This window comes from Callorhinchus milii, unplaced genomic scaffold (assembly GCF_018977255.1).
Source record: "Callorhinchus milii isolate IMCB2004 unplaced genomic scaffold, IMCB_Cmil_1.0 Scaffold13, whole genome shotgun sequence".
Taxonomy (NCBI): Eukaryota; Metazoa; Chordata; class Chondrichthyes; order Chimaeriformes; family Callorhinchidae; genus Callorhinchus; species Callorhinchus milii.
The window spans coordinates 14,480,479-14,504,208 of record NW_024704754.1 but is presented as its reverse complement, the minus strand read 5'-3'; the positions used below and the strand labels follow the sequence as shown (position 1 = coordinate 14,504,208).

Sequence of the window (23,730 nt, the reverse complement as noted above, 5' to 3'; positions counted from 1 at the left end):
TTTGTTATCATCCTCCCTAAATATTGCTGAATATTGTGTCTGTAACACCTGGAGTTACAGTATACAGAGGCCTGGATTGATGTCCTTAGGGTGTTATGTTTCATGCTTAAAAATGCAGGTTTAAATCACAATAGCTACAATACGTATGAATACAGTAGTTTTTAAATAATATTGATGAAATAAATGAGTATGGATGCACAATGCGTTAATTTCGTCTAGAAACGGAAGCTTTAGTGCCTTCTTCTTTAACAAGATTAAACTCTGGTGTTTAATCGTAGATTGTGAGGTTAGTTAGAGCCGGAACGAGCAGCTCTGATCATCTGGGGAGAAAATACCACACATCTTTCTGATGGTGGATGTGGATTTTCTGCATATAACACATCAAATTCTGGAGAGAAAAATCCGAATTAAATGTCTAAACTAACGTTATATGTGAAGGGGGAGTTACTGAGCAATTCCTGCCAGAATACAAGGGGCTTTCGCCCACATGTGCATATTTCTGGGGATTTCCTTAAAGTACCGAATCTCAGTTATTTGCTTTAGTGTTTTCTTTCCGAGTGATTGGGAATATCACACTTCGTGGCTTTAAAAGTCCTGACATTTCTGCCACTTAGCCAACCAAGCCCCAGCAATCACCACATTACAGAGATGGCTTTTGAAGCAGGGCCTGTTTTGTGCTGTTTTATTGCCGTCATTTAAATTATTCAGCATGTTTGTGTAATTGAATAGGAAGCTTCTGAGAAACTAATAACCTGTATCTCGTTATTGTTTTTTTATAAAATCACTGAATGGGTCTAACACATGCTGATAAAATGATGATTTTATTAATGCAAAATTGTATTCCCTCTTTTCATTTTCCTTTATAAAGAGCTAAGTAAATGTACGGCTAAACGATTGCAGGCTAACCTTATTTGATTTTTAACACTTATACTTCATATTGGGGGTCGCTAGGGAGTGTTGCCAAATTCCGGTATGTCTTTAATAAACCATTTTTTTGGTCCCCCCCTCCAAAAAAAAACACACACACACAGAATAAATCAGTTTCCAGACCCAGAAATGTGTGTGATGGCGATGTTTTAATGTGCAGAACTGTATTCCGTCTATTTATCTCTCTGAGTTCCATCTAAAGCTGATTAGAATTAAAGATGAGGAACGAACCATCCGTCTGAATTACTTTCGATTGAATTTCATGGCGAGGCACTTACTAAACACACGGTGTTACGTTTCTTCTGGAGATCGGTTATACAAAAAAAAAACAAATTAGAAAGAGACCTTTGGATATATAAAACTGACCTGTGATCCTGCCTGTAATTGCAACTCTGGTACTAACGTTTAAGAAATTAACCACAATAACAATTACGAAGCCGAGTGCTGTTTTTTTTTTATATTTAAATTTCGCTTATATCTGAATTTAAAGAAAGTGTAGTTCGGGCAATGCTGCCTTTCGGAGCTTTAATTTTCGATTAAAAAAAAGCTATTAAGGGGGCAACACACCACAGAGATGAGGCGCATTGAGTTTAAACCTCTACGTTGTAAAACCAATGATTCCCTCTGCACTGATGGGTTTTTTTTTTACCTCTTATATTTATGCGCTGTGTTAAATAATAGTTGAATGTAGTGTGTGTGGTGTTTTTTTTTTGCTGTTTTAAGGGGCTGGCATCGAATTATTTCTTTTTGTTTGAAAAATCCTGACAAATCCACACGGTCCCTTAAACCCTCCTTTGCTGTGGATTTGCCAGGCGCCGGCCAATCACGGTGTGGGCTGAGCCGGTTGGGAGCTGGTTTGGAGGAAGGCGACTTGGGGCTGTGCGGGACTGGGCTCAAAGTGATGAAGCTTCCTCTCGTTGCCCATCAGCACTGCCCAACCTGACCCAAGTCCGGCTTATGGATGTGTCTTAGTGGCAAGGCGCTTTGTCCAAGGTCCAGCTCGTAGCACCAGGAGAAAGGTTTTTGTTTTGACAAAAAAAAAAGCACCAAAGTCGCCTTGTGTGTCGAGCATGGATCAGCCCGGGAGCACTCAGACACAGCCTCAGCACGAACCCATCAGCTTCGGGATCGATCAGATTTTGAGTAGTTCCGACCAGGAGAGCTGTCTCCAGCCCAGCAGCAGGATATCAGAGCCTGGCTACTTGGGGAGTCCCATCAACGGCACATACTCTTCTCTCGCATCCGCCTTCCCGGGTATTGGGGCATACGAGGACCCGACCGGTCTGCCCGGATCTTACAGTGTTAACCTGAGTATGAATGTGAACGGCCTGGCGTCGGCTGGTGTGATCAGGGTCCCCGCACACCGACCCATTCCCCACGGCCCAGTGGGCAGCGGCATGCCCACCATGCCAGCCATGCCCAGCATCGGCAGTGTGGCCGGACTCAACAGCCTCAACTTCCCCTGGATGGAGAGCAGTCGGCGCTTTGCCAAGGACAGACTGGCAGGTACAGAGCGGAGGGTGGGACCGAGCCCCGGACACAGCACTCACGGGCCCACAGTTCACATGATTTTATTATTGCAGTTGTTATCGATATAAAATAAACCAATGTAACGGCTAGACTTTTTTTTCCAAATGATTTTTTACACGAAATCTATCTATCTATCTATCTATCTATCTATCTATCTATCTATCTATCTATCTATCTATCTATCTATCTATCTATCTATCTATCTATCTATCTATCTATCTATCTATCTATCTATCTATCTATCTATCTATCTATCTATCTATCTATCTATCTATCTATCTATCTATCTATCTATCTATCTATCTATCTATCTATCTATCTATCTATCTATCTATCTATCTATCTATCTATCTATCTATCTATCTATCTATCTATCTATCTATCTATCTATCTATCTATCTATCTATCTATCTATCTATCTATCTATCTATCTATCTATCTATCTATCTATCTATCTATCTATCTATCTATCTATCTTACACGATATATGCATATGTAGAAGAAAGAGCTCGAGTCCGAATTAACAAGTGTTTAAATATTGTGTTTCCTGTAATGTAATTTCTGGCACAATTAGAACCGCGACAATTCGACGTTTTTTTGTTCTTTCTCTGTAATTATCGCGCAGAGATAAGTAGAATAAATGTGTGTTTTCCCCGCTGTTTTCTGCAACTTCGCAGTCACGTTCTGCAGTTTATAGTTTCTTTTTTTTTTAATTGGAAAAGCTGACAGGTGTTAGTTACCCGGTGAGGTTCCCACTTTGTTGCCTGTGATTTTTTTCCTGGAATACAGGAAAGGAATTTCCTTTTAATTATTTCTAAAATAAGGTTACAAATATAAGATCGCATTGCCCGAAATATAATGTTTCTGAGCCTGACATGAGGGAACCCCCAACTGTTTCAATTGCTCTCAGAATGGGCGGAAAAGAACATCCAGCAATAAAACTAACCGATCTGCCATTCACCTTTTTCAGATTATTCTTTTTCTCATGTTTTGATTATTTTCTGAGCGGATGTTTTACATTCTAGACAAAGCGAGCTTTCTTTTTTTTTACACACACACACACACACAAAAGACGTTTAAAATAACCCCAGTAACGTGATATAGTGCATCAGTATATCGATGCAGTTAAAAAACAACGTATTCGTGTTTTCTAACAAACAAAAATCGCCGGCACTCGATTTAATTTGGGGCGATTTTGCAGAAATCGACGATAATGTGGTTCAATAATGCGGCCTTTTGTGTAGTATAATCATGGGCCAGCTAATTGCACACGAGAAGGAGCTTTCAGGTGCGTTAAATGTGCCCCATCAGGTGAGAATCCTCTGTCCTTATAGCCCTGATCTGGTCCGACTCCACTTGTAGCTTCACTCCAGCCTTGTCCTTGTTCCGCCTAAACTGAGACACAGTCACTCAGTCACCTGCTCTCGGTGAATGCCACCAAGTGTCTCAGTGAGTTGTATCATAAGTGAATAAAAACTGTCTAAAAAGCAAATTTAAACTGACCACAGTGACCAGCAAACTGTGAGTGCTGCAGAGCCCTGGTCAGAGCTGTCATTGTATCATCGGTAAATAAATACCCCCTGTAACTGAGTGGGTTACAGATATCCTGTCCCTGTGCCCCTGGCACTGGGGCTCTGGGCTGAGAGTCAGACCTGGGCGTTTATAAACACCCAGTCACTTCCCAAATACATGTACAAACGCTTCTCCCGCTGACAAGTAGCAGAAATTTCAAACGAAATGCACCTGAAATGTCACAATAAAAATATAATAAATATTGCCTTTCATTTAAAGTGAGTGTGAGATGCTCAAAACTTGTTGTCAGTTTGAGTCACCGCTAACCTGTGAAGCCAGCGACTGTGTGTGTGTGTGTGGGTGTGTGTGTGTGGGTGTGTGTGTGTGGTGTGTGTGTGGGTATGTGGGTGGGTGTCTGTCACCCTGCTTAGGCCGTTCTCGTGTGATAGTTTTATCCATAATCTCCAGGTCATAATAACACAAGTATGTTTCAGTATTAAACCAAACAAATTATTTCCTTATGTATATATGTGTGTGTTTATATTTTTTAAAACATTGCTGTAGTCCTGGCACAGATTTGGTGGCTGAAGAGTTTCCTACGGTGTTAAAATGGTCTGTCTGTGATAAGGGTGGTTTTACAGTGGTGACCAGCAGTGGTTGACTTTGCTCTGTTGTGTGTTTCCCCTATGAAGCGGCTCTCACGCCGTTCACAGTGACCAGGAGGATCGGGCACCCGTACCAGAACAGAACCCCTCCCAAGAGGAAGAAACCTCGTACCTCCTTCACCCGTATCCAGATCTGCGAGTTGGAGAAAAGGTTTCACCGTCAGAAATACCTGGCGTCGGCCGAGAGGGCCGCCCTGGCCAAGTCCCTCAAAATGACAGACGCTCAGGTGAAGACCTGGTTCCAGAACAGGAGGACCAAGTGGAGGTGAGCACAGCGCACTTCAGTGTATCACTGTAATAATAATAATAATATTAATTTGGTCACTCAATCCACGACTGTTTGTGGGGACGCTGCTGTGCGCAATCGGCTGCCGCGTTTCGCCCACAAAACATACAGTCAATTCACTTTACATTATATTCTGTGAAGCGCTTTGAGACGTCTCGAAGATGTGATGAAGGCGCTATATCAAATGCAATGACTATATAATAATAATAATAAAAATAAAATAATAACACGTAAAACACGCTTTATAGTTTACCTTCTAAGAAAGACTTAAAGCCTGAGATTTCTTCCAAATATTTAGCCACTCGGAATGTAATTGTATTTAGAAAAGTAGGACTCAAAGGTCTGAAGTGTGTGTGTCCCACTCAGTGTCCTGGAGTGTACGTGTTTCTGATACAGCAACAAAAATAGCCTTTGGCAGAGAGGCAACTGCTGAGGTTAAATGTAAAATAACATTATTTCCTTAATGGAGTAACTTCTAATGTGTTATTGTTATTGTGCTGCGAGGCATCGCTGGGAAGGTCATTCCCGGCCCCTGAATGTGGAGTTAGTTGGGTTCCTAACCCGTGATGATGATGTGTTTTAGTTTCTTGTGGGGAAATAAAAGCTTCGTTGAGAAACGGGGAGAGTGAGAGAATGAGGGAGAGAAAGAGAGAGAGAAAGAGAGGGAGGCAACGGAGAAGAGAGCGTGGAATAGAAGAGAAGAGAGGAGAAAAAGGGAGGAGAGAGAAAAGATATCTAAAAAATGGAGAAGGGAAGAAAGGAGAGTGAGAAGAGGGAGAAGGGAGGAGAGAAAGAGCGAGAGAGCGATGAGAGTGAGATAAATGTAACCGGTGGTGATGGGGTTTCGGTGAAGGTGTTTGAGTGTCGCCTCCTGTCCCCGTGTGTCTGACTGTCTGTCACACTGACCACACGCACTGACTCTGTTTTGGGTTATTCTGCACTTTATTTGTTTCTTTTTTGGTTTGTGCCATTTTACTTTTATTTAATTATTGAGTCGGGCGGCGCTGCCACTAACTCAGCGTTTACACCCCAACTCCGTTTTAATTAACTTTTCACAAGTAATGATCGCTTATTTGACTGTTATACACAATTAATTGTCGCTGCTTTGAAATAGGAGTGTGTGTGTGTGTGTGTGTGTGTCTGTGTGGATATTAGACGCCTATATTCTCTTAGGGTCGGGACACACGAACCAAACTCGCACTTTCCCGAGAATTTCACTCCAATAATTTAATGTGAATGAAAGAAACGATTGACACCATTATAACTTATCAGTCGTGAAGGACGATACCCCTCATTGTGTGAGAAGGGCGGCCCAGGGGTCCTCCCCATCTTTATAAACCCTCCCTGACACACGCGTGTACATGTACCACAGTTCTTACCAACAGAATTCAGTCTGTATCTGTGCGTAAATTTTTTTTTGTTATGAACGAAATGTACAACAACTGTCTCGTGGTTAAAATGCATCACTATAAGTGTGCAAGTGATTTCTGTGGAGCTCTCGTGTTTGGGGAGTAAATCTGAACAGTGGGCCACAGAGGCACCAGGAGAGGCGCAACTCTTAATGCTTAAAGACTGCAATGGATAGAGAGAGCTGCGAAAATATAATTCACAAACAGATATTTTTTTTATTGCAGAAGGAGAATCTATTTAGACATATAGAGCTACTTGTGCATGCTGGATTGACATTAATGACTCGTTAGTGGGGAATGACCCGCTTACACTGGTCTGTCAGGGGTAATAGATTCTGGACAAGATGAGAGCGCATGTAATAACATCACTCCGGCGGCGGCGGCGGCTTTATTGAGTAATCTGTTACTGCAGCTCAGTGTGTGTGTGTGTGTGTGTGTGTGTGTATGTGTGTGTGTGTGTGTGTGTATGTGTGTGTGTGTGTGTATATGTGTGTGTGTATGTATGTGTGTGTGTGTGTATGTGTGTGTATGTATGTGTGTGTATGTATGTGTGTATGTATGTGTGTGTGTGTATTTGTGTGTGTCTGTATGTGTGTGTGTGTATGTATGTGTGTGTGTGTATGTATGTGTGTGTGTGTATTTGTGTGTGTATGTATGTGTGTATGTATGTGTGTATGTGTGTGTGTGTGTGTGCACCACAATCTAAATAAACCCTTTCTTTTCTGATCTTGTGTTTGACATTTTGAATCTGATCCACGGCAATTTGTGACCTGGAAATGTACTTTTGATGCCTCTCTCCAGTTTGGATGTAACAGGCGTTTTTTTTTCGTAAAAGTGCTGAACGAGATGTAAACGTGCAGTTTAAACCTTAACTCGGGACAGGATTGGATTTTGTTGTGTGTGTGGCTCGGAGGAGACTGCCACAATGCAGACAATTTAACCCGTGTCTTACCCGAACAAAGTCCGAGCAGAATAATATACAGAGAGATCCAAAAAATCTTATTTTTCAGCCACCCTATTATCTAAAAAAAATCATTTCTTCCAGATTTATTAGTCATTGTCATGGTATCACGACTTTTGGTCACCCTGAACAATATATACAGATTATGTGTAGTTATATATATATCATATGTATATTATATATTATATGTAGTTATATATATATATACACACAACGGAAAAAAAATTTAAAGCATTTTATTTCCGATTTGACAATGAGCAAATATTTTTTTCCCACAGAATGCATCTATAAGAAAGAACAGTGGGCAATGGATTACTTTAATTATATGTAAATATTTATAGCCGAAATGAATTTATTTTTGTAGCGGTACATGGGTATAATTCACGCAATTTACATAAGGATATGGAAATTACATATTTGCACGAATACATTTCTATCATAGCTATATATTTCACATAATATACTCAAAAACAATATATTCCACGTATAGACGATATATAATTCACGTACTGTACAGATACAGACAATATATATTTAACATACACACATATTTTACAACACACATAAAATATTTTAATATCTTGCAAATGAGAAAACTGTGGTAAAGGTTCTCGTCACCCTGTGTGTTTGGTGCATTTGATCTGGTGACTGTGTGTATGTGTGTGTGTGTGTCTTATTCACGATGTGCATTATCAGCAGATTATTTTACCTGCAGAGATTTTAATGCCAATACATTACAATGTAGAGGACACACGATAAGAAGTACGTGTGTGGGGTTTGCGAGGGCGGATTGGTTAACAGATCGCTTTTGAAAAGGTTCAGTCTCTAACTTAATCAGTTAGGGGGGGTGGGTGGGGGGTGGGGTGGGGGGGTGGGGGGATCTCTCTCGCACCAGAGGGCATTACTGTGTGCCAGGGGCGAGTTTAAACGATTAGCGGCTGATATTGTCCGACATATACAATCAGCCTTTATGGTGAGCAGATAACCCGACGTGTTACCTGAACACGATTCGGAGATTCCCAAATTTAGCCGTATTCGTTGTTCCCATATTTCCGCAAAAAGGTTTTCTTCTCCGTGTTCAGCAATCGCTGCCCCGGGTTCAGTGTTTGCCGTCTATTGTTGTATCAGTGGCGCAGAGCAACGGGGCAGAGCATTGGAGATCTCTTTCATTTATTTAGCAATCACTTCCACAGCGAGACTTGAACCCATGTCCGTTCCTCCTGTTGTCTTTGGACAGGGAGACAGATACTGTGACTGGTGGTTCGGGATAAACAAAAGGTTATTGCTCGAGGTGTTGCCTCTCGACGTTGTCCTGCTGGCAAGTGGAGCTGTTGTAACACAACACTGCCATTGCAAATGCTACTACGCCTTTTTAAAAAATTTTTTTTTTAATAAAATGGTCTTGGAAAAGGATAAAAGCCGAGTTGCATTGTCAAAGGTTGAAAGGTGTAAAGCGATACTTGAAAGATTGTGAGCAAAATTGTGAGACCAGCATTAAACCAGCCAGAGCCACCCCATTCCCAACAGCTCCAACGCAAATAACAAACATGAACCACATCCGTTGGTTATAATTTTTGTGAATGTTGTGTTAAAATCATTGTAATTGTGCCAGACAAAGCTTATTGGTGTTACCCGCACCCAGAGGCTGTCGGGGTGGTTGGGGAGCGTTTTTCTAGGGGTTTAGTCAGTGTAACCTGTGGTTAAACAGGTTTCCGAGAGTATCTTTGGGCTCACGAATTAAATAGTTTATCAGAATAATTATCTCTAGATATTTCGGGCACTGCGGGACCACACCTGAAACCCTTAACGTTCACGCAAACGTGAAATGCAACATATATAGGAATTGTTTGTGGTATTTATTTATGTTTCAATACATTCACAGTTTAAATCCCGAAGAGGCCGTCTAATAAACAGCCAGAATGTAGGCGATGGGCCAAGTGGAAGGACCAGGTCGCTGTGTGTCTGTGATTTCCGAATCAGTAAAATAAATGGCACATTTTCCAGGATGTGTTCCCTGGTCCCAGTTCTCAGCCACTGGTCATAGCATAGCCTCCGACCTGACAGTGGTGGTGTTGGAGTGAGGAGGGAGGGAGGGGGACACTCAGAGACTGTGCAAGTTTGTTACAGGGCTTTGCTTGATCCGTGTAACCTATTATTATAACACAAATACATTTTCATTTATCATTTCCACACAGAGCCACTGTGAAAATCTACATCCTAGTGAATTAAACGTGTGCAGCCCACACAAGATGCCCAATTAGGCCACAATAATAAAATGACCAAAAAGTACATCAATTCGGTTGAAACGATTTGAATTACGACTTTACTCGATTCCAGATTCAAAGTATTTTTTTTTACACACACGAGAGTCAGTCTGTGTGTCACAAATGGGACATGTTGGAAGTCGCTGGTGCAGTTACAGGATTGTGTCAATACGGCACTTGGGCGATAAATAGACTTCAGTACACATCTGACTTTTCATTTTGAATTCTGTTTCACTGGAGGAAGAATAATATACCGAACTGTTCTCTCATTCACTTGAACACGTTCCTGGTGAAAACCATTGCCTTCCAAAACAGCCCCTTTTCTGCAGGGAAATAGATTTCCCTCTGCACAATTTCCAAATTAAATCCACATTAATTCACGCAGCCACAAGTCTTAGTACTGCCTTTTATTTTTCATATCAATGTAACGAACACACGACGTCGACACAGGATGTGTCATGTCATAAATAATCATCCTTGCATTTGATATAGCGCCTGATCACGTTGTCGAGGCGTCTCGAAGTGCCTCACAAGATGCACCGTGAAGTGGAGTGACTGTGTATTTTGTGTGGGGAAGCGCGGCAGTCGGTTAAGCACAGTAGTGTCCCACAAACATCCAATCAGCGAATGATCCATTTTATTTGGGAGATGTATTGTCCAAGACATCGAAAGCAACTCCCTTCTCTTTTGGAACAGTGCTATTGGGATCTTTAATGTCCACCTGAACAGGCGGAAGGGGCCTCAACATCTTTTGTTTGACTGCTGAAATCTGTTTATTGGCTTCTCTAAGCACCTTTCCCAGCCTTTCCCTACCCCCTTGTACACACATATATATATAGAAGTATAGCAATTTTCAACATAAAGGCTATTGGACCCACTGTCCTTGCCCTGCTCTCTCTGTTGCCTACTATCTCTTCATCATTAATTTAATTTTCCAGCCCTTTCCCATCCTCCCTCATATTTGTGCTACTCAAGTAAATTGATCATTCTTTTTTCTTCCCCCACTTCACTGGCTGAAAAATAAATTAGACGCTTAAAGAGAAATCATTATAACACGCATATATTTTTTTTTCTGCTTAGAGCTACTGTGAAAATCTACACCTGATGAATTAAATGCGCAGAATTGTTGGGAAGTAAATCAACGAATACACCTTTTTGCTGGAGGATGGGGGGATTCTATACAATGGGAAGAAGTGAGATTGATTGGTTTCCATCATGATTTGGGCCTTCAATCTTGATTAAAGATCCTGCTAATATCCGGTGGAAAAGTGGATTTAAACTTGTTCGACGTTATCATTTATTTAGAATTAGTTAGGCTGCCTAAGAGGGTTACCTGTTCTGGGATTGCAGTGGAAGAATAAGTCCCTTTAATAACAATCCTTGCATTCGATATAGTGCTTTACATAGACGTCTCAAAGTGCTTCACTGGAATACACTGGAAAGTGAATGAACTGTATATTGTGGGCAAAAACTCGGCAGCCAATTGTGCACAGCAGTGTCCCTCCCACACACAGTCATGGATTGAGCCACCACATTGCTGTTGTTATTTTTTTGGAAGGGATTAATACCCCCTGAAAAGCGACCCCCCCCCCCATTACAGGGGCGTGTGGAGTGGAGTGGAGTGGAGTGAGGACACTTGCCAAACTTGCCCTGGGAGTGGACCTCAGGTCCTCTCCCTTTGCGAGGCGAGTGCTCCCACCACTGAGCTCCAGGAATCATGAGTGACAACCCACGCCGGACCTTATAAGTCATGGAGCAATAGAAGAGAATAGTTATTAATAACACTCAGGGCTGAACGACCAGAATAACGGAGTCTCCCTCTCTCTCTCTCTCGCTCTCTTTCTCTCTCTCTCTCCCTCTCTCTCTCTCTCTCTCTAACGCTTGTTGTTTCTTCCTTTGGGTGCAGGCGACAGACTGCAGAGGAGAGAGAAGCAGAGAGACAGCAGGCCAACAGATTGATGCTGCAATTGCAGCACGATGCTTTTCAGAAATCCTTAAGCGAATCCATCCAGCCCGACCCCCTGTGTCTGCACAACTCTTCCCTGTACGCACTGCAGAACCTGCAGCCCTGGGCAGAGGATGGCTCCAAGATTACAACCGTCACCTCGTTAGTATGAGCCCGGGGGGTGGGTGGGTGGGGGGGGGGGGGGGGGGGTCGGCCACCGACCGAATGCACCAGAACTCTCCAAAATTTTTCTTTCTTTTTTTAATAATATATTAAACAATCCTAAGACAGAAATCCCTGGCCACAGGACGAGCACCACCGGATTAAAGCTGCTTGAACCAGCGCCTTCGTGGTGTGGACAGAAGATGCGCATTTACAGGATATCCAGAGCCCAATGCAAAGGAGAAATCACCAACGCGGAATGTCTCATATAAATATATTGTATTATTTTGGGGGGTGGGGTCTGTCTGGAGGTGTATCTGCATCAGCGGCTCCACGGTCAGGGCTTCAGGTTCCAACACATTGGACACCGAGTGGGAATCATTGGCCGTTTGTGTTCCATGTAATTTTTTTGTCAACAAAAAAAAACTCAGGAAAGAATTTAAAACATTTTTCTTTCTTGTGAAATGCTGGTTGCATTCACTGCACAAAACCCATATTCGTGGATGGGGAGGAGGGGGGGGGGGGGGGGGGGGGGGGGGGGGGGGGGGTGGGATGGGGGGGGGGTGAAGGAGGGGAGCCCAATACATGCTAAACTGTAGGTGGGAGAGGATGGGTGTGTGTGTGAGATGGACTGTGACTGTCTGGGATTACAGCTTTCCCAAATAACCAGCCTCCTTTTCCATCACCCTACTGACTCTACTGACAGTCCCCCCCCAACATACACACACACACACACACACACACACACATACTAAACACACCCAAATACCCCGAAATACAGCTGACTTTGTGTCGGCTGATGAGCCATTCAGATCACACACACACACACACACACACACACTGGGTGAGACCTGGGGCGGTGAATCCAGTGAGGACGTGGACCTACACAAGTTGTATTTATTCCTTTTAGAAATTTAACTTAAAAACGCCCTTTATTTCCCGTTTTCTCTCGCAGTTCGTTATCGAAACATATTTTCGTTGTTTGTTTCCCTTCTTATTTTCCAAGTGGATTGGAACGATCCATTGAAGACACTTATTGGTGACCTGTGTGTGAGGGACAGACCCCGTGATGTACAGGAAGCATGCGACTGAGATTTTTTTTTTCTAAATGTATGGATTCACATATAAATCCACCATTTAAGACCTTCCTTTATGGTAAAATAATGTATATAACAAACGCTGTACACTTATTAATTTGTACTTACGAAAGTGTGTAAATAAAAGTCTGTTTTCTTTAGAAAATCCGATTGATGCTCCTGACTTGCACAGACATATAGCACTGCACAGTCCACACGCTGAAATATATTGAGAGTTTCTCTGGGCTGACAGTTTAATGCCAACGTTAGTGATAACAGTGAGTCCTGGAAAATCCCAGTCTGAATATATCATTAATATTGAGCGATCATGAAATGGTAAGATTGCTGATTCTCTCCTATTGATTGGCAGGGCTGGGTATGGATGGGAGGCAAATTGTGAGCCTTGACTGTTAGTTAAATACTGTCTATTAAAAGGATTCTCGCTGTTTGTAGATTAATCTGCTGTCCTCTTATTAAAACACTTTAAGCACTAAATTGACGAGTTGTAGGTCACGGCTCTTTTGTACAGAGAAACACATTCGTGTTCGTTTCATTCAAAAGAAACTAATCTCTAACTGATACTTGATAATAGATATGATTCAGCAGTAACGTAAGTGTACAGCAGATTAATCTACAAATAATGCAACTGCTATCTCTTCATGGATGTCGTTTTCTCATTCCCATCCCTTTCCCCATTTTTCTTAATGTGCTGTTGCACTGACCAGTGATCAGTGATCGGTCACTCCTGGTTAGAACATCTCTGTGAGATGTTTCCTCTTAGGAAATATCGTTTTTTTTTTGTTTTGTTTTCTATTGGAGACCGAGTGGGGGAATAAAATACACAGAGAAGCCAGTTGTCCAGCAGCACTGTATCAGGATGCTGAATACCAGATTGCAAAGCCCAGATTCACTGAGGATTGCTTTCTGGTTCAGGGATTAGTTTGTTTTCCTGACAGCTGATTTCGATAACTTTGGGCATTTATCAACGAGTCGGTTTGGGTTTGCATTGGAATGGCTGAGAATACGGTACCCCATTGACATTAAAGTGAATCTCAATTTTAAACCAATCTTGCATTTCTAAAAAATGCAAATTATATCGAATAATGAATGCGCCTTTACTTTTTTTAAAAAAAATAGACTTTCTAATTCGGATTCTCAACCCAATATATCTCTAAATAATGTGTTTAAATACTAATGAGGGATTTTAATTTTCGGTCGACGGTGTTTTAAAAAAATATATCTTTATTACTTTACGTTACTGATAACTAATATCCATCTATCAATCTGTCAACTGGAGATTATTTTCTTTTTAAATGAAACCAACACAGATGTGTTCGTCTGTATCTCTGTACAGCGTCTCTGTATCTTTGTACGTGGGAACATGAGCAGAATACTCAACCTTATGAAGGATTGAGAAAAGCCACTGAACAGTCAAACACGATTTAATAACTTTCAGATAAATACTCCCCAGGTGACATCAAGTCTCCCACCAGAGGAACCACACAAGTGAACAAAGTTAGACTGTCACTTGAACTTAATAAAACAATTTTCCATTTAACATGCTGGAGCTGTGAGATCTTCCCTATCAATGCTTTTGCTGGACCCTTGTATTTAAATGAATACATAAAATACTAAATACAGGTCATTGATGCAGTTCTCAGGTCCATCTGCCCACTGTACCTCATACAATTGACAATATAAATAAAGACAGAAGTCTCTGAGAAGACTCAGCGGGTCAGGCAACATCTATGGAGAGAGGAAAGTGCATTAACCCATTCACTTTCCTCTCTCCAGAGATGCCCCCCTGACCCGCTGAGTCTTCCCAGAGACTTCTGTTTTTATTTCAGATTTTCAGCATCTGCAGTATTTTGCCTTTTGATTTTTAGCAACATAAAGCCACTGTATTTCAAAAAGAACCACACAACAGCTACACCTCAGGAAACTGTCCAATTTATATCTCTATATAGGCTTATTTTATGTTGGTGTTTACTAGTCCAGAATGGTGGAGTTTTGTGAAACGTGTTATTATAGTTTACAATGGCTGTAACCGCCTCAAACTCCAACGCCAATACTCTTTAATCACATAGAAACCTATCTATCTATCTATCTATCTATCTATCTATCTATCTATCTATCTATCTATCTATCTATCTATCTATCTATCTATCTATCTATCTATCTATCTATCTATCTATCTATCTATCTATCTATCTATCTATCTATCTATCTATCTATCTATCTATCTATCTAGATTAAAGCCAATCATTTAAATTGCCTTTAATATTGTGAAATCTTGTTAAAATAAAGTATTCTGTACTGTAAAATGCAAAGTAATGAAAAACGAAATTCGGAAAGGGAGGAATTAATTCTGCATATGGTTGCCTTTTATATGCCTTGCATTTGAAAAATGTTCTCATAGCTGTCAAATGCCAAATAAAGGATTAAAGAAACTGATATTGGGTGAAGGAGGTGGAGTGAGAGACATAGCAAAACTGAAAGCGTAGTATTCTATTAAAATAAATAGTACAAAGATACAACATTTAGATTTAACAATTGCATTTACATATAATGAGACACTCACTTCCTTCCATCCATCAAGATTTTGTCTAAATACCAGAAATGCAAGTGCACAAAGGTTTTAACAAAGAGAGCCTGATGAGCAGAAATTAAAACACTATGTTATATATGAGAGGAGGCTATTAATCAAAAAAGGTCTATTACCAGATTAATAAGTATAACTGCAAGAGATTTGCTTTATCTCTTACTTTGCATTTAGCAATCCACTTTATTGATGATGAGAAAAGCAGCTTTGCTGATCCCATGGGCCCTCCTTTTATTCTGAAGCTGACATTAATGTCTCAGCCTTTTCATCCAACTTTCAAACTAAACTTTCTATAGAATAAGCTGAAAGCCATTTCTTTGAAGTCCTAATGTGGAACATTGTCATGTCGTTAAAAGCATCAAGAAGATTTTATGTTAAAAGCAGTTCTAAATTATGGTCCCATTTATTATTTTTTGTGTCCAAAGCCAGTTGTTAATGACTGTTATAATTCACATTTTTCGAAACTCCCTTGTACCTCAGGGTGCCAGTGATTAACGCAGAAACATTTAAATGCATTTTAAAAGAACCTATTATTGCCATTATGTGCTGGGAAATGTCAAATATTCTTGGCTATTAGTAACAGAAGTTGAGGTAAAGTACTGGATATTTTCCCAGTACTATAACTGCCTTGATCCCTTCCAGTTAAAATGGCAATATCCAATTTAAAAGGCATTTAAAAATATTCTGCTTTTTAAACACTGTGATTTGAAAGAAGTTAAATGAAATTGTACTCTGAAACTTAATTTACACGTGCCATCATGTCTAGTGTGTTTTAAAAAAAAAAATTCTAATTGAGCTCAGTTACTGAGAGGATGGTTCCCAGCAGCAGTGAGGGTCAGCCTGTCACTGTCTCCAGACTCCACTAACACTCGCCATTAAGGAAAACTGAGACAGGAGGTCGCAATGCATGGTTTGGGATTGTATAGCTGCCACCAGGATCGGAATTTAACTGCTGTACTGAGGTGTGTGGACTCCCCAAAATCCACTCACAATTTAGAGCGCCTACACAAAAGGTACTTTATAAGCCAAACACTGTCCTCAATTAATAGTGGGAACAAGACACTTGAATACAATTGCAGGTTACGGTAGCCAAATCAGCCAAAATAAGTCTTTCTTTAAAAGATTTTTTAAAAAAAAAGCAAAACAAGATGCCAAAGCATGAATATAAGATTTTTCCAAAATGCTGCAAAATCTTAAATTTTAATACAAACTTAAGGCTAAGACCCAGAGAATTGCAGGCCTCTAATATCTGCAATACAGTTACTGGAAAAATGTTATAAACTCGGTTATATTCTAAAATATTATATTTTGCTTCCTTCTGATCTGGTGATTACCCGGGGAGTCAGTGTCTCAGACATTACTATCACTAACAAAGCCATCTTGGACTACTACTTCATCTCCCTTTCTGCCACCCAACCCACATTCATCTCCTACTACCCCTGGAAAATAAATCCTCCAGCCCCACTGCCCTGGAGCCATCTGAACTTGTGTCCCTCTGGGCTTCCTCCCTCCTCGGTTACTCTACTCCACGTCTCCCTCTCCACCACACTTGATGCTCTTGCCCCCTCACCTCCCGAATGCCTCCTATTCACGCAATTCATCCTGGTACACCAGCCTCATCTCCGCTCCCTCAAGGCCAGGTTGCATGCCGTTGCACACATCTGGCTCAAACCCAATCTGACGGTCCATTGGCACATTAAAACCTACTGCTCCACCCTCACCTCCCCTAAATCGTCCTTCTATTCCAACTGTGAGGAGATGCTGGACTTCCTCGAAACCAAAATCGAGGGGATCCGCCCAGCTGCCTATGCCCTCCCAACTCTACCCCCTCCCCATCTCTCTCTCACACCCAGCCCCTACACAACCGTCCCTCCACACCTTTGACCCTGTCTCCCCCTCCTTTCTCACCACCATCATGACCAAAATGAAGCCCACCAGCTGCTCCCTCAACTCCATCCCTGCCCCTCTTCTTACTTCCCATCTCCACCTCCTTACCCCTCTATTCACAGATATCATAAATCTCTCCTGTTCCTACCCCCTTAAAAACAGCTGTCATCACCCCCTCCTCAAAAAACCTTTCCTGCACTCATCCCTGCTCTCCAATCACTGCTTGATCTCCAAACTCCCTTTCCCTTCCAAGGTCCTAGAATGAGTCATTGCTTCCAAGCTTTGTTTCTTCTTCTCCCACCACTCCCTCTATGAACCCCTCCAATTGTGACAAATTACATTTTGTCCATCTGTGACCAGTTCCCTCTGCCTCCGCATCCTCCTAGACCTCTCTGCTGCCTTCGACAATGTTGACCACTCTATTCCCTTCCGCCGCCTCTCCTCTCAGCTCAAGCAACTTGTGTATAGTCACGACCCACAAACAGCTCTGAATGAACAATTTGCAGGGCACCGGCAGATTCTTCCTTCTCTTTTTGAATCGTGCCGTGTAAAGGCCATGCCTCTAAACATCCACCTGAACTGGCATACAAGACCTTGGTTTACCATCTCATTCGAAGAATGGCACCTCTGACAATGCAGCACTCCCCAGCACTGCTCTGAAATGTCAGAACAATGAGTTCAAAGTCCCAACATGGGACTCACAACCTTCTGACTTGGATATAAAACCGAGGTCAGATTACTGCCAACTGACACCTGTGCGTATGTTGTGGGAGATGCATGTGTATGGATGTCAGACGGAAACAGGATCAAACTAAATACTGAAATGGATGATTCTTGCAAATGTTTGCTGCCCTTAAAGAGATAACACATGCACTGGAGTGGCTTCCTCACCTGAGGATATTTCCTGATGAAGTTTAGCAGTGAACACACCTATGATTGTAAATGATTGTCGCCCTCTAGTGGATTCCATAGAACAGTGACTGAAATGCACAAACCCCCCACAGAGGCCTCTGGTGAGGAAGGGTACAATTTCATTTTTCAAAAGTACTGCAAAAAATACTTTGAACTTGAAATACTCCCAACTGTCAAGGTCTTCTATAAATTCAACATTACCTCTCTGCTTTTGTAATTTGTGCTCTGGGTATAAAACCAAAGATTCCAGTCACCTTTTTCTAGTCTTATCTATCTGCGTTGCTACCTTTAACAGTCTATGTATTTGCAAATCAAGGTCCTTCTGCTCTTTTACTCCATTCAACATTTTATCATTTGAGGTGCATTCCTTCCCCTATTCTTGCTTCCAAAATGTACAACTTCATAAATTGTTAGCATTAAGCTGTGGAATCGTTGCCAGTTTGGGCAGATTTGTATCGCTCGTTTAGATGCCTTTAAGAGGAAACTAGACCTTCACGTGAGGGAGAAGGGAACATAAGTGTTGGGAGGGAGTAAGGAGTGGGTGGAGACCTATGTGGAGGAAATTCTGCACTTGGAATACTGTGTGCAGTTCTGGTCACCGAAATACGAAAAGGATATTGCCGCGATTGAGAGTATACAGAGGAGGGCAACCAAAATGATTGAGTGGATGGGGTTATGGACTATGAGGAGTGATTAGATAAACAGAGCACTTTCACACTGGAGAAAGAGGTTGAGGGGCCGATAAGATTACGGTCTTTAAGATTCTTAAGGGACTAGATAATACAGACCACGATAAGCTGTTTTATCTTGTACCAAAAAGTAGAACTAGAGGGCACGGCCTGCAATTGAAGGGCGGTAATTTCAGAACAAATTTGCGGAAACACTACTTCACTGAGCAAGTGGCAAACTTATGAAACAGGCTCTCTAGTGGAAGCAGAAAATGTCAATTGTTTCAAAAACAAATTAGATAGATATCTGCTAGAAAATAATATCTCAGGATACAGCATACAGTTTGGGACACAACACGTCAAGCAACTGCCAGGATGGTGGAAGGCAAACTAGATGGACATTGATCTTCTTTTGCCCAGCAAATTCTTATGTTCTTATATAAACACCGGCATGGACTAGTTGGTCCTTGGTCAAGGTCACAAATGATATTTTGTCCACCTGTAACCAGGATTCTCTCTATCTCCTCGTCTTCTTTGATCTCTCTGTTGCCTTTGACACATTCTATCCTTCTCCATTCACCTCTCAGCTAAATCTTCACGATCCGCCCTTGTCTGGTTTCCATGAATGTCTTCTCCTCCAGCCCACGTACTGTCACACGCGGCATTCCTCCGGAATCTGGACTTGGTCCTCTCCTCTTCAATATCTATATGCTCCTGCTTAGTGACATCATCTGCAGACACGGGGTTAACTTTTACATGTATACAGATGACACCCAACTCTATCTCCCTCGATTCCAGGATCACTGCTGTCTGACAGATTGTCTGTCAGACATTAAATGCTGAATGAGAGCTAACTTTCTCCAGTTAAATGTCAATGAGACCGAGGCACTCCTGATTGGCTCCAGTCAGTGCCTCCACAACCTGGGCGCTAACAACATCAGCATTTCTGGATGTACTCGGCACCTCACTGAGCTAGAGTGGAACATTGGCATCTTGTTTGACCCTCACCTGTCCTTCAAACCCCTCGTCGATCCCATGACCCACTCTGCCTTCCCACATCTCTGCCACATCGCACAACCCCACCACTGCCTCTCCCCTCAGGCTGCCAAGACCCTCATCCACACAATCATCACATCTAGGCTTGCCTACACTAATTTGTTAGTGATAGTAATTTGGAACTTATCCCACAGCCCCTTTGCGTCGCCCGCTCTCTTGCCTCCTTCAATACCCCTCCCAAGACCTTCCTCTTCAACTGTGCCTTCGGTCACCCTTCTACCCCTAACCTCCCTGTCCTTCACTCCTCCTGATCCCAACCCCCAGCTCGGGTGCACATCCTTGATTGTCCTGCGCTTTAGGATGTGACAGGAGCTATACAAACGTAATTTGCTGTTGTTGTTGGGCTAAATGACCTGTTTCTGTGCTAAACAATCTATGTGAACTGTTCAATTTACCTTAATGCCCTTAAATAAAGCCACAGAGTTACAGCATTGACTGAAACTGCTTAGCCTATTCATCCAATTCATCCCTGCGCTGGCTGCCTAAACGATCTTTTTTTTTAGATCCATTTTCCAGCCTTTTCCCCATCCCTATTATAATTTCTCCTTTTCAGATATTCATCTAATTTCTTTTTAATGACTATGGTGGATTCTGCCTGAAATTAGTCAGTTCTAGATAGGACAATATAAGCTAGTGTTCTAAGAGTCGCTAATGAGAAGGAACAGATTGGATATCATTACCAAGAGCAAAGGGAGAAGGTTTGATAAGTTACTTTACATAGAGGATTGGTAGGCTGCATGACATGGTGTCAAGTGTGGCTCAGTTCGTAGCACTCAAGGCCTCTGAGTTACAATAATAATAATCCTTGCATTTGATATAACGCTTTTCACGTCGGGAGGACGTCCCAAAGCGCTTCACAGAATACACTGTAAAGTGAATTGACTGTATATTTGTGGGCGAACACGGCAGCCAATTGCGCACAGCAATGTCCCACAAACAGTCGTAGATTGAAAATGACCAATTTATTATTGGCTTTGGTTTTGGAGGGATTATTATTAGGCTCTGTGTGGAATAAGGAAACTTGCCCAAGGTTTTGTCCTGCCTGGAATTGAACTCAGGTCTCTCACTTGCAAAGCGAGTGCTCTAACCACTGAGCTACAGGACTCCACGAAGTTGTATTCCCCACATTGCGACATTCAGCTTGAGGCCAGTTGTGGCAAACCTTATGGCAAGGAAGTAAAATAAATGGCTAGACCAGGAAAAATCCAACCAGGTGTCAACCCTAAATGGGCTAAAGGCCCCCTTCACCCAAACTATTCTGGTGGATAAGGGCTCATGTGCACTTTCAGCTCTAGAGTAACAGTAGTAACTGTGAAGCCTCACTCACAAACCCCCACACCCAGCATGGCTCATCTCACTGATTTCCAAGATTGATAAGAATAGTCAATTATAATAATAATAATAATCCTTGCATTTGATACAGCGCTTTTCACGTCGGGAGGACGTCCCAAAGCGCTTCACAGAACACACTGTAAAGTGAATTGACTGTATATTTGTGGGCGAACGCGGCAGCCAATTGTGCACAGCAATGTCCCACAAACAGTCGTAGATTGAAAATGACCAATTTATTATTGTTTTTGGTTTTGGAGGGATTATTATTAGGCTCTGTGTGGAGTAAGGAAACTTGCCCAAGGTTTCGCTGCCTGGAATTGAACTCAGGTCTCTCACTTGCAAAGCGAGTGTTCTAACCACTGAGCTACAGGACTCCACTCACTCCATTAATGAGGTGATGGCCAGCTCGACAGAGGGCTGACTCGATTCCGATATTCCATTGTCAAGCATGTCACCTTGGAGCCAGTTCGGCTTAAGGAGATCCCGCTTACCGTCCCCTGACCCCAACCCCCCCACCCAGGGGGAGGATAGTCCAGAGGGAAAAGCTGTTAATGTGGTAAAAAGGTGTTCACTTTACAGTATATTCTGTGAAGGGCTTTGAGACCTCTCAAAAACGTGATAAGGCGCTGTATCAAATGCGAGAATTATTATTATTATAAATAATATTTGCTGTAAGTGGCACAGGCTGATTGACAGGTGGCCTATGATTGACAGGTGATCTGTGGGCGAAGCTGATCCTAGAAGGCTGACCGACAGATGGCCTGTGATTAACAGGTGGCCTGTGATTGACAGGTGGCCTGTGATTGACAGGTGGCCTGTGATTGATAGGTGGCCTGTGATTGACAGGTGGCCTGTGATTGACAGGTGGCCTGTGATTGACAGGTGGCCTGTGATTGACAGGTGATCAAAACAGCCATTATCACCCCGATCTTGAAGAAACCTTCCCTTGACCCATCACAGCTATCTTGTTACTGGCCCATCTCAAACCTCCCTTTCCTATCCAAGGTCCTTGAGAGAGCCATCGTCTCCCAGGTTGGCTCTTTCCCCTCCTCCCACTCCCGCCATGAACCCCTCCAATCCTGACCATGTGTGACCAGGCTCCCCATATCTCCTCATCCTCCTCAATCTCTCCGCTGCCTTTGACACCGTGGACCACTCAATCCTCCTCCAACGCCTCTCCTCCCACCTCAACCTTCAAGATTCTGTCCTTGACTGGTTCAGGTCCTGCCTTTCACACCTCGTCCACTTTGTTGTAGCAAACGGCTTCTCCTCCAGCCCCCGCACCATCTTGTGCAGTGTTCCTCAGGGCTCTGTCCTCGGTCCCCTCCTCTTCACCCTCTACATGCTCCCCATTGGTGATATCATCCGCAGACATGGGGTAAATTTCCACATGTATGCGGATAACACCCAACTCTATCTCTCTGCCTCCACCCTCAACTCCAGGACTACTGACGTCCTGACTGACTGCCTGTCCGACCTCAAGTCCTGGACGAGGGCCAACTTTCTCCAACTCAACATCAGCAAGACCGAGGCCCTCCTGATTGGCTCGCACCAGCGCCTCCGCACCTCAGGCGTTGGCAGCATCAGCCTCCATGGCTGCACACTCAACCTCACTAAGCCAGTCAGGAACCTGGGTGTCTCGTTTGACCCTGATCTGTTCTTTCTCTCCCACATCTGCGTCATGACCGGCGCTGCCTACCACCACCTCTGCAACATTGCCAGACTCCGCCATTGCCTCACCCCTCAGGCTGCTGAAACCCTCACCCACGCATTCGTCACATCAAGGCTCGACTACGGGAACTCCCTCCTCATCGGCCTTCCCAACTCTTCCCTTCACAAGCTGCAGATCATCCAAAACTCTGCAGCTCGTGTACTCTCGCGCACCAGGCTCCGTAACCCCATCACTCCCACCCTCACCCGACTCCACCGGCTCCCCATCCCCCGGAGGATCGAGTTCAAGATCCTCGTCCTCACCTTTAAGGCCACCCATGGCCTCGCCCCCTCCTACCTCTCTGACCTGCGGACTCCCTACCAACCTGCCCACTCCCTCCATTCATCGGGCTCCAGTTTGCTCCATGTCTCCCGCCCGACCCGCCCGACCAACGGTGGCTTTCAGCCTCTCCGCCCCCACACTCTGGAACTCCATCCCACGGTCCCTCCGCCTCGCTTCCTCCCTCGCCTCCTTCGAGGCCGGTCTCAAGACCCTCCTCTTGGATCGTGTCTTTGGTCTCCCTCCCACCTCTCTGCCCTCCCTCACCCCTACCCCACCCCACCCCTCCCCTCCCCCATGCTCGGGCCCCGACACTTGACTGTGAAAGGCGCTCTATACATGTCATTTTGTTGCTGTTGTTGTTGTCTGTGATTGACAGGTGGCCCGTGATTGACAGGCGGCCTGTGATTGACAGGCGGCCTGTGATTGACAGGCGGCCTGTGGGCGGGGCTGATCCCAGCTGGGCCTGTGATTGGTGGACGCGGCGTGGGCGGGGCTGCTGAAGAGCCTGAGCGGATGTCGCGAGAGCGGGCGGGGGTTCCGCTC

At 43.3% G+C, this 23,730-nt stretch overlaps 1 protein-coding gene across 2 annotated transcripts; it reads left to right on the top strand.

Annotated features, from left to right (window-relative positions):
* Window positions 1–1,816: 1,816 nt before the first annotated feature.
* LOC103177319 (T cell leukemia homeobox 3) lies at window positions 1,817–12,801 on the top strand. 2 transcript variants are annotated; one of them, XM_042339998.1, is made up of 4 exons: window positions 1,817–2,433; window positions 4,662–4,899; window positions 11,461–11,661; window positions 12,668–12,801. In XM_042339998.1, exons 1-4 carry the CDS (start codon window positions 1,998–2,000, stop codon window positions 12,702–12,704), a joined length of 912 nt encoding a protein of 303 aa, XP_042195932.1. In that variant the 5' UTR covers window positions 1,817–1,997; the 3' UTR covers window positions 12,705–12,801. The 2 variants fall into 2 exon arrangements, with proteins under 2 accessions (XP_042195932.1, XP_042195933.1); XM_042339999.1 differs by lacking the exon at window positions 12,668–12,801 and having other exon boundaries at window positions 11,461–11,671.
* The last annotated feature ends 10,929 nt before the right edge of the window (window positions 12,802–23,730 follow it).

Bases quoted from the DNA above. Each gene is read 5' to 3' on its own strand.
- LOC103177319 (XM_042339998.1), top strand. From the start codon at position 1,998: ATGGATCAGCCCGGGAGCACTCAGACACAGCCTCAGCACGAACCCATC. The intron at 4,900-11,460 runs GTGAGCACAGCG...CTTTGGGTGCAG, and splicing joins AACAGGAGGACCAAGTGGAG to GCGACAGACTGCAGAGGAGA. The intron at 11,662-12,667 runs GTTAGTATGAGC...TTATTTTCCAAG, and splicing joins AAGATTACAACCGTCACCTC to TGGATTGGAACGATCCATTG.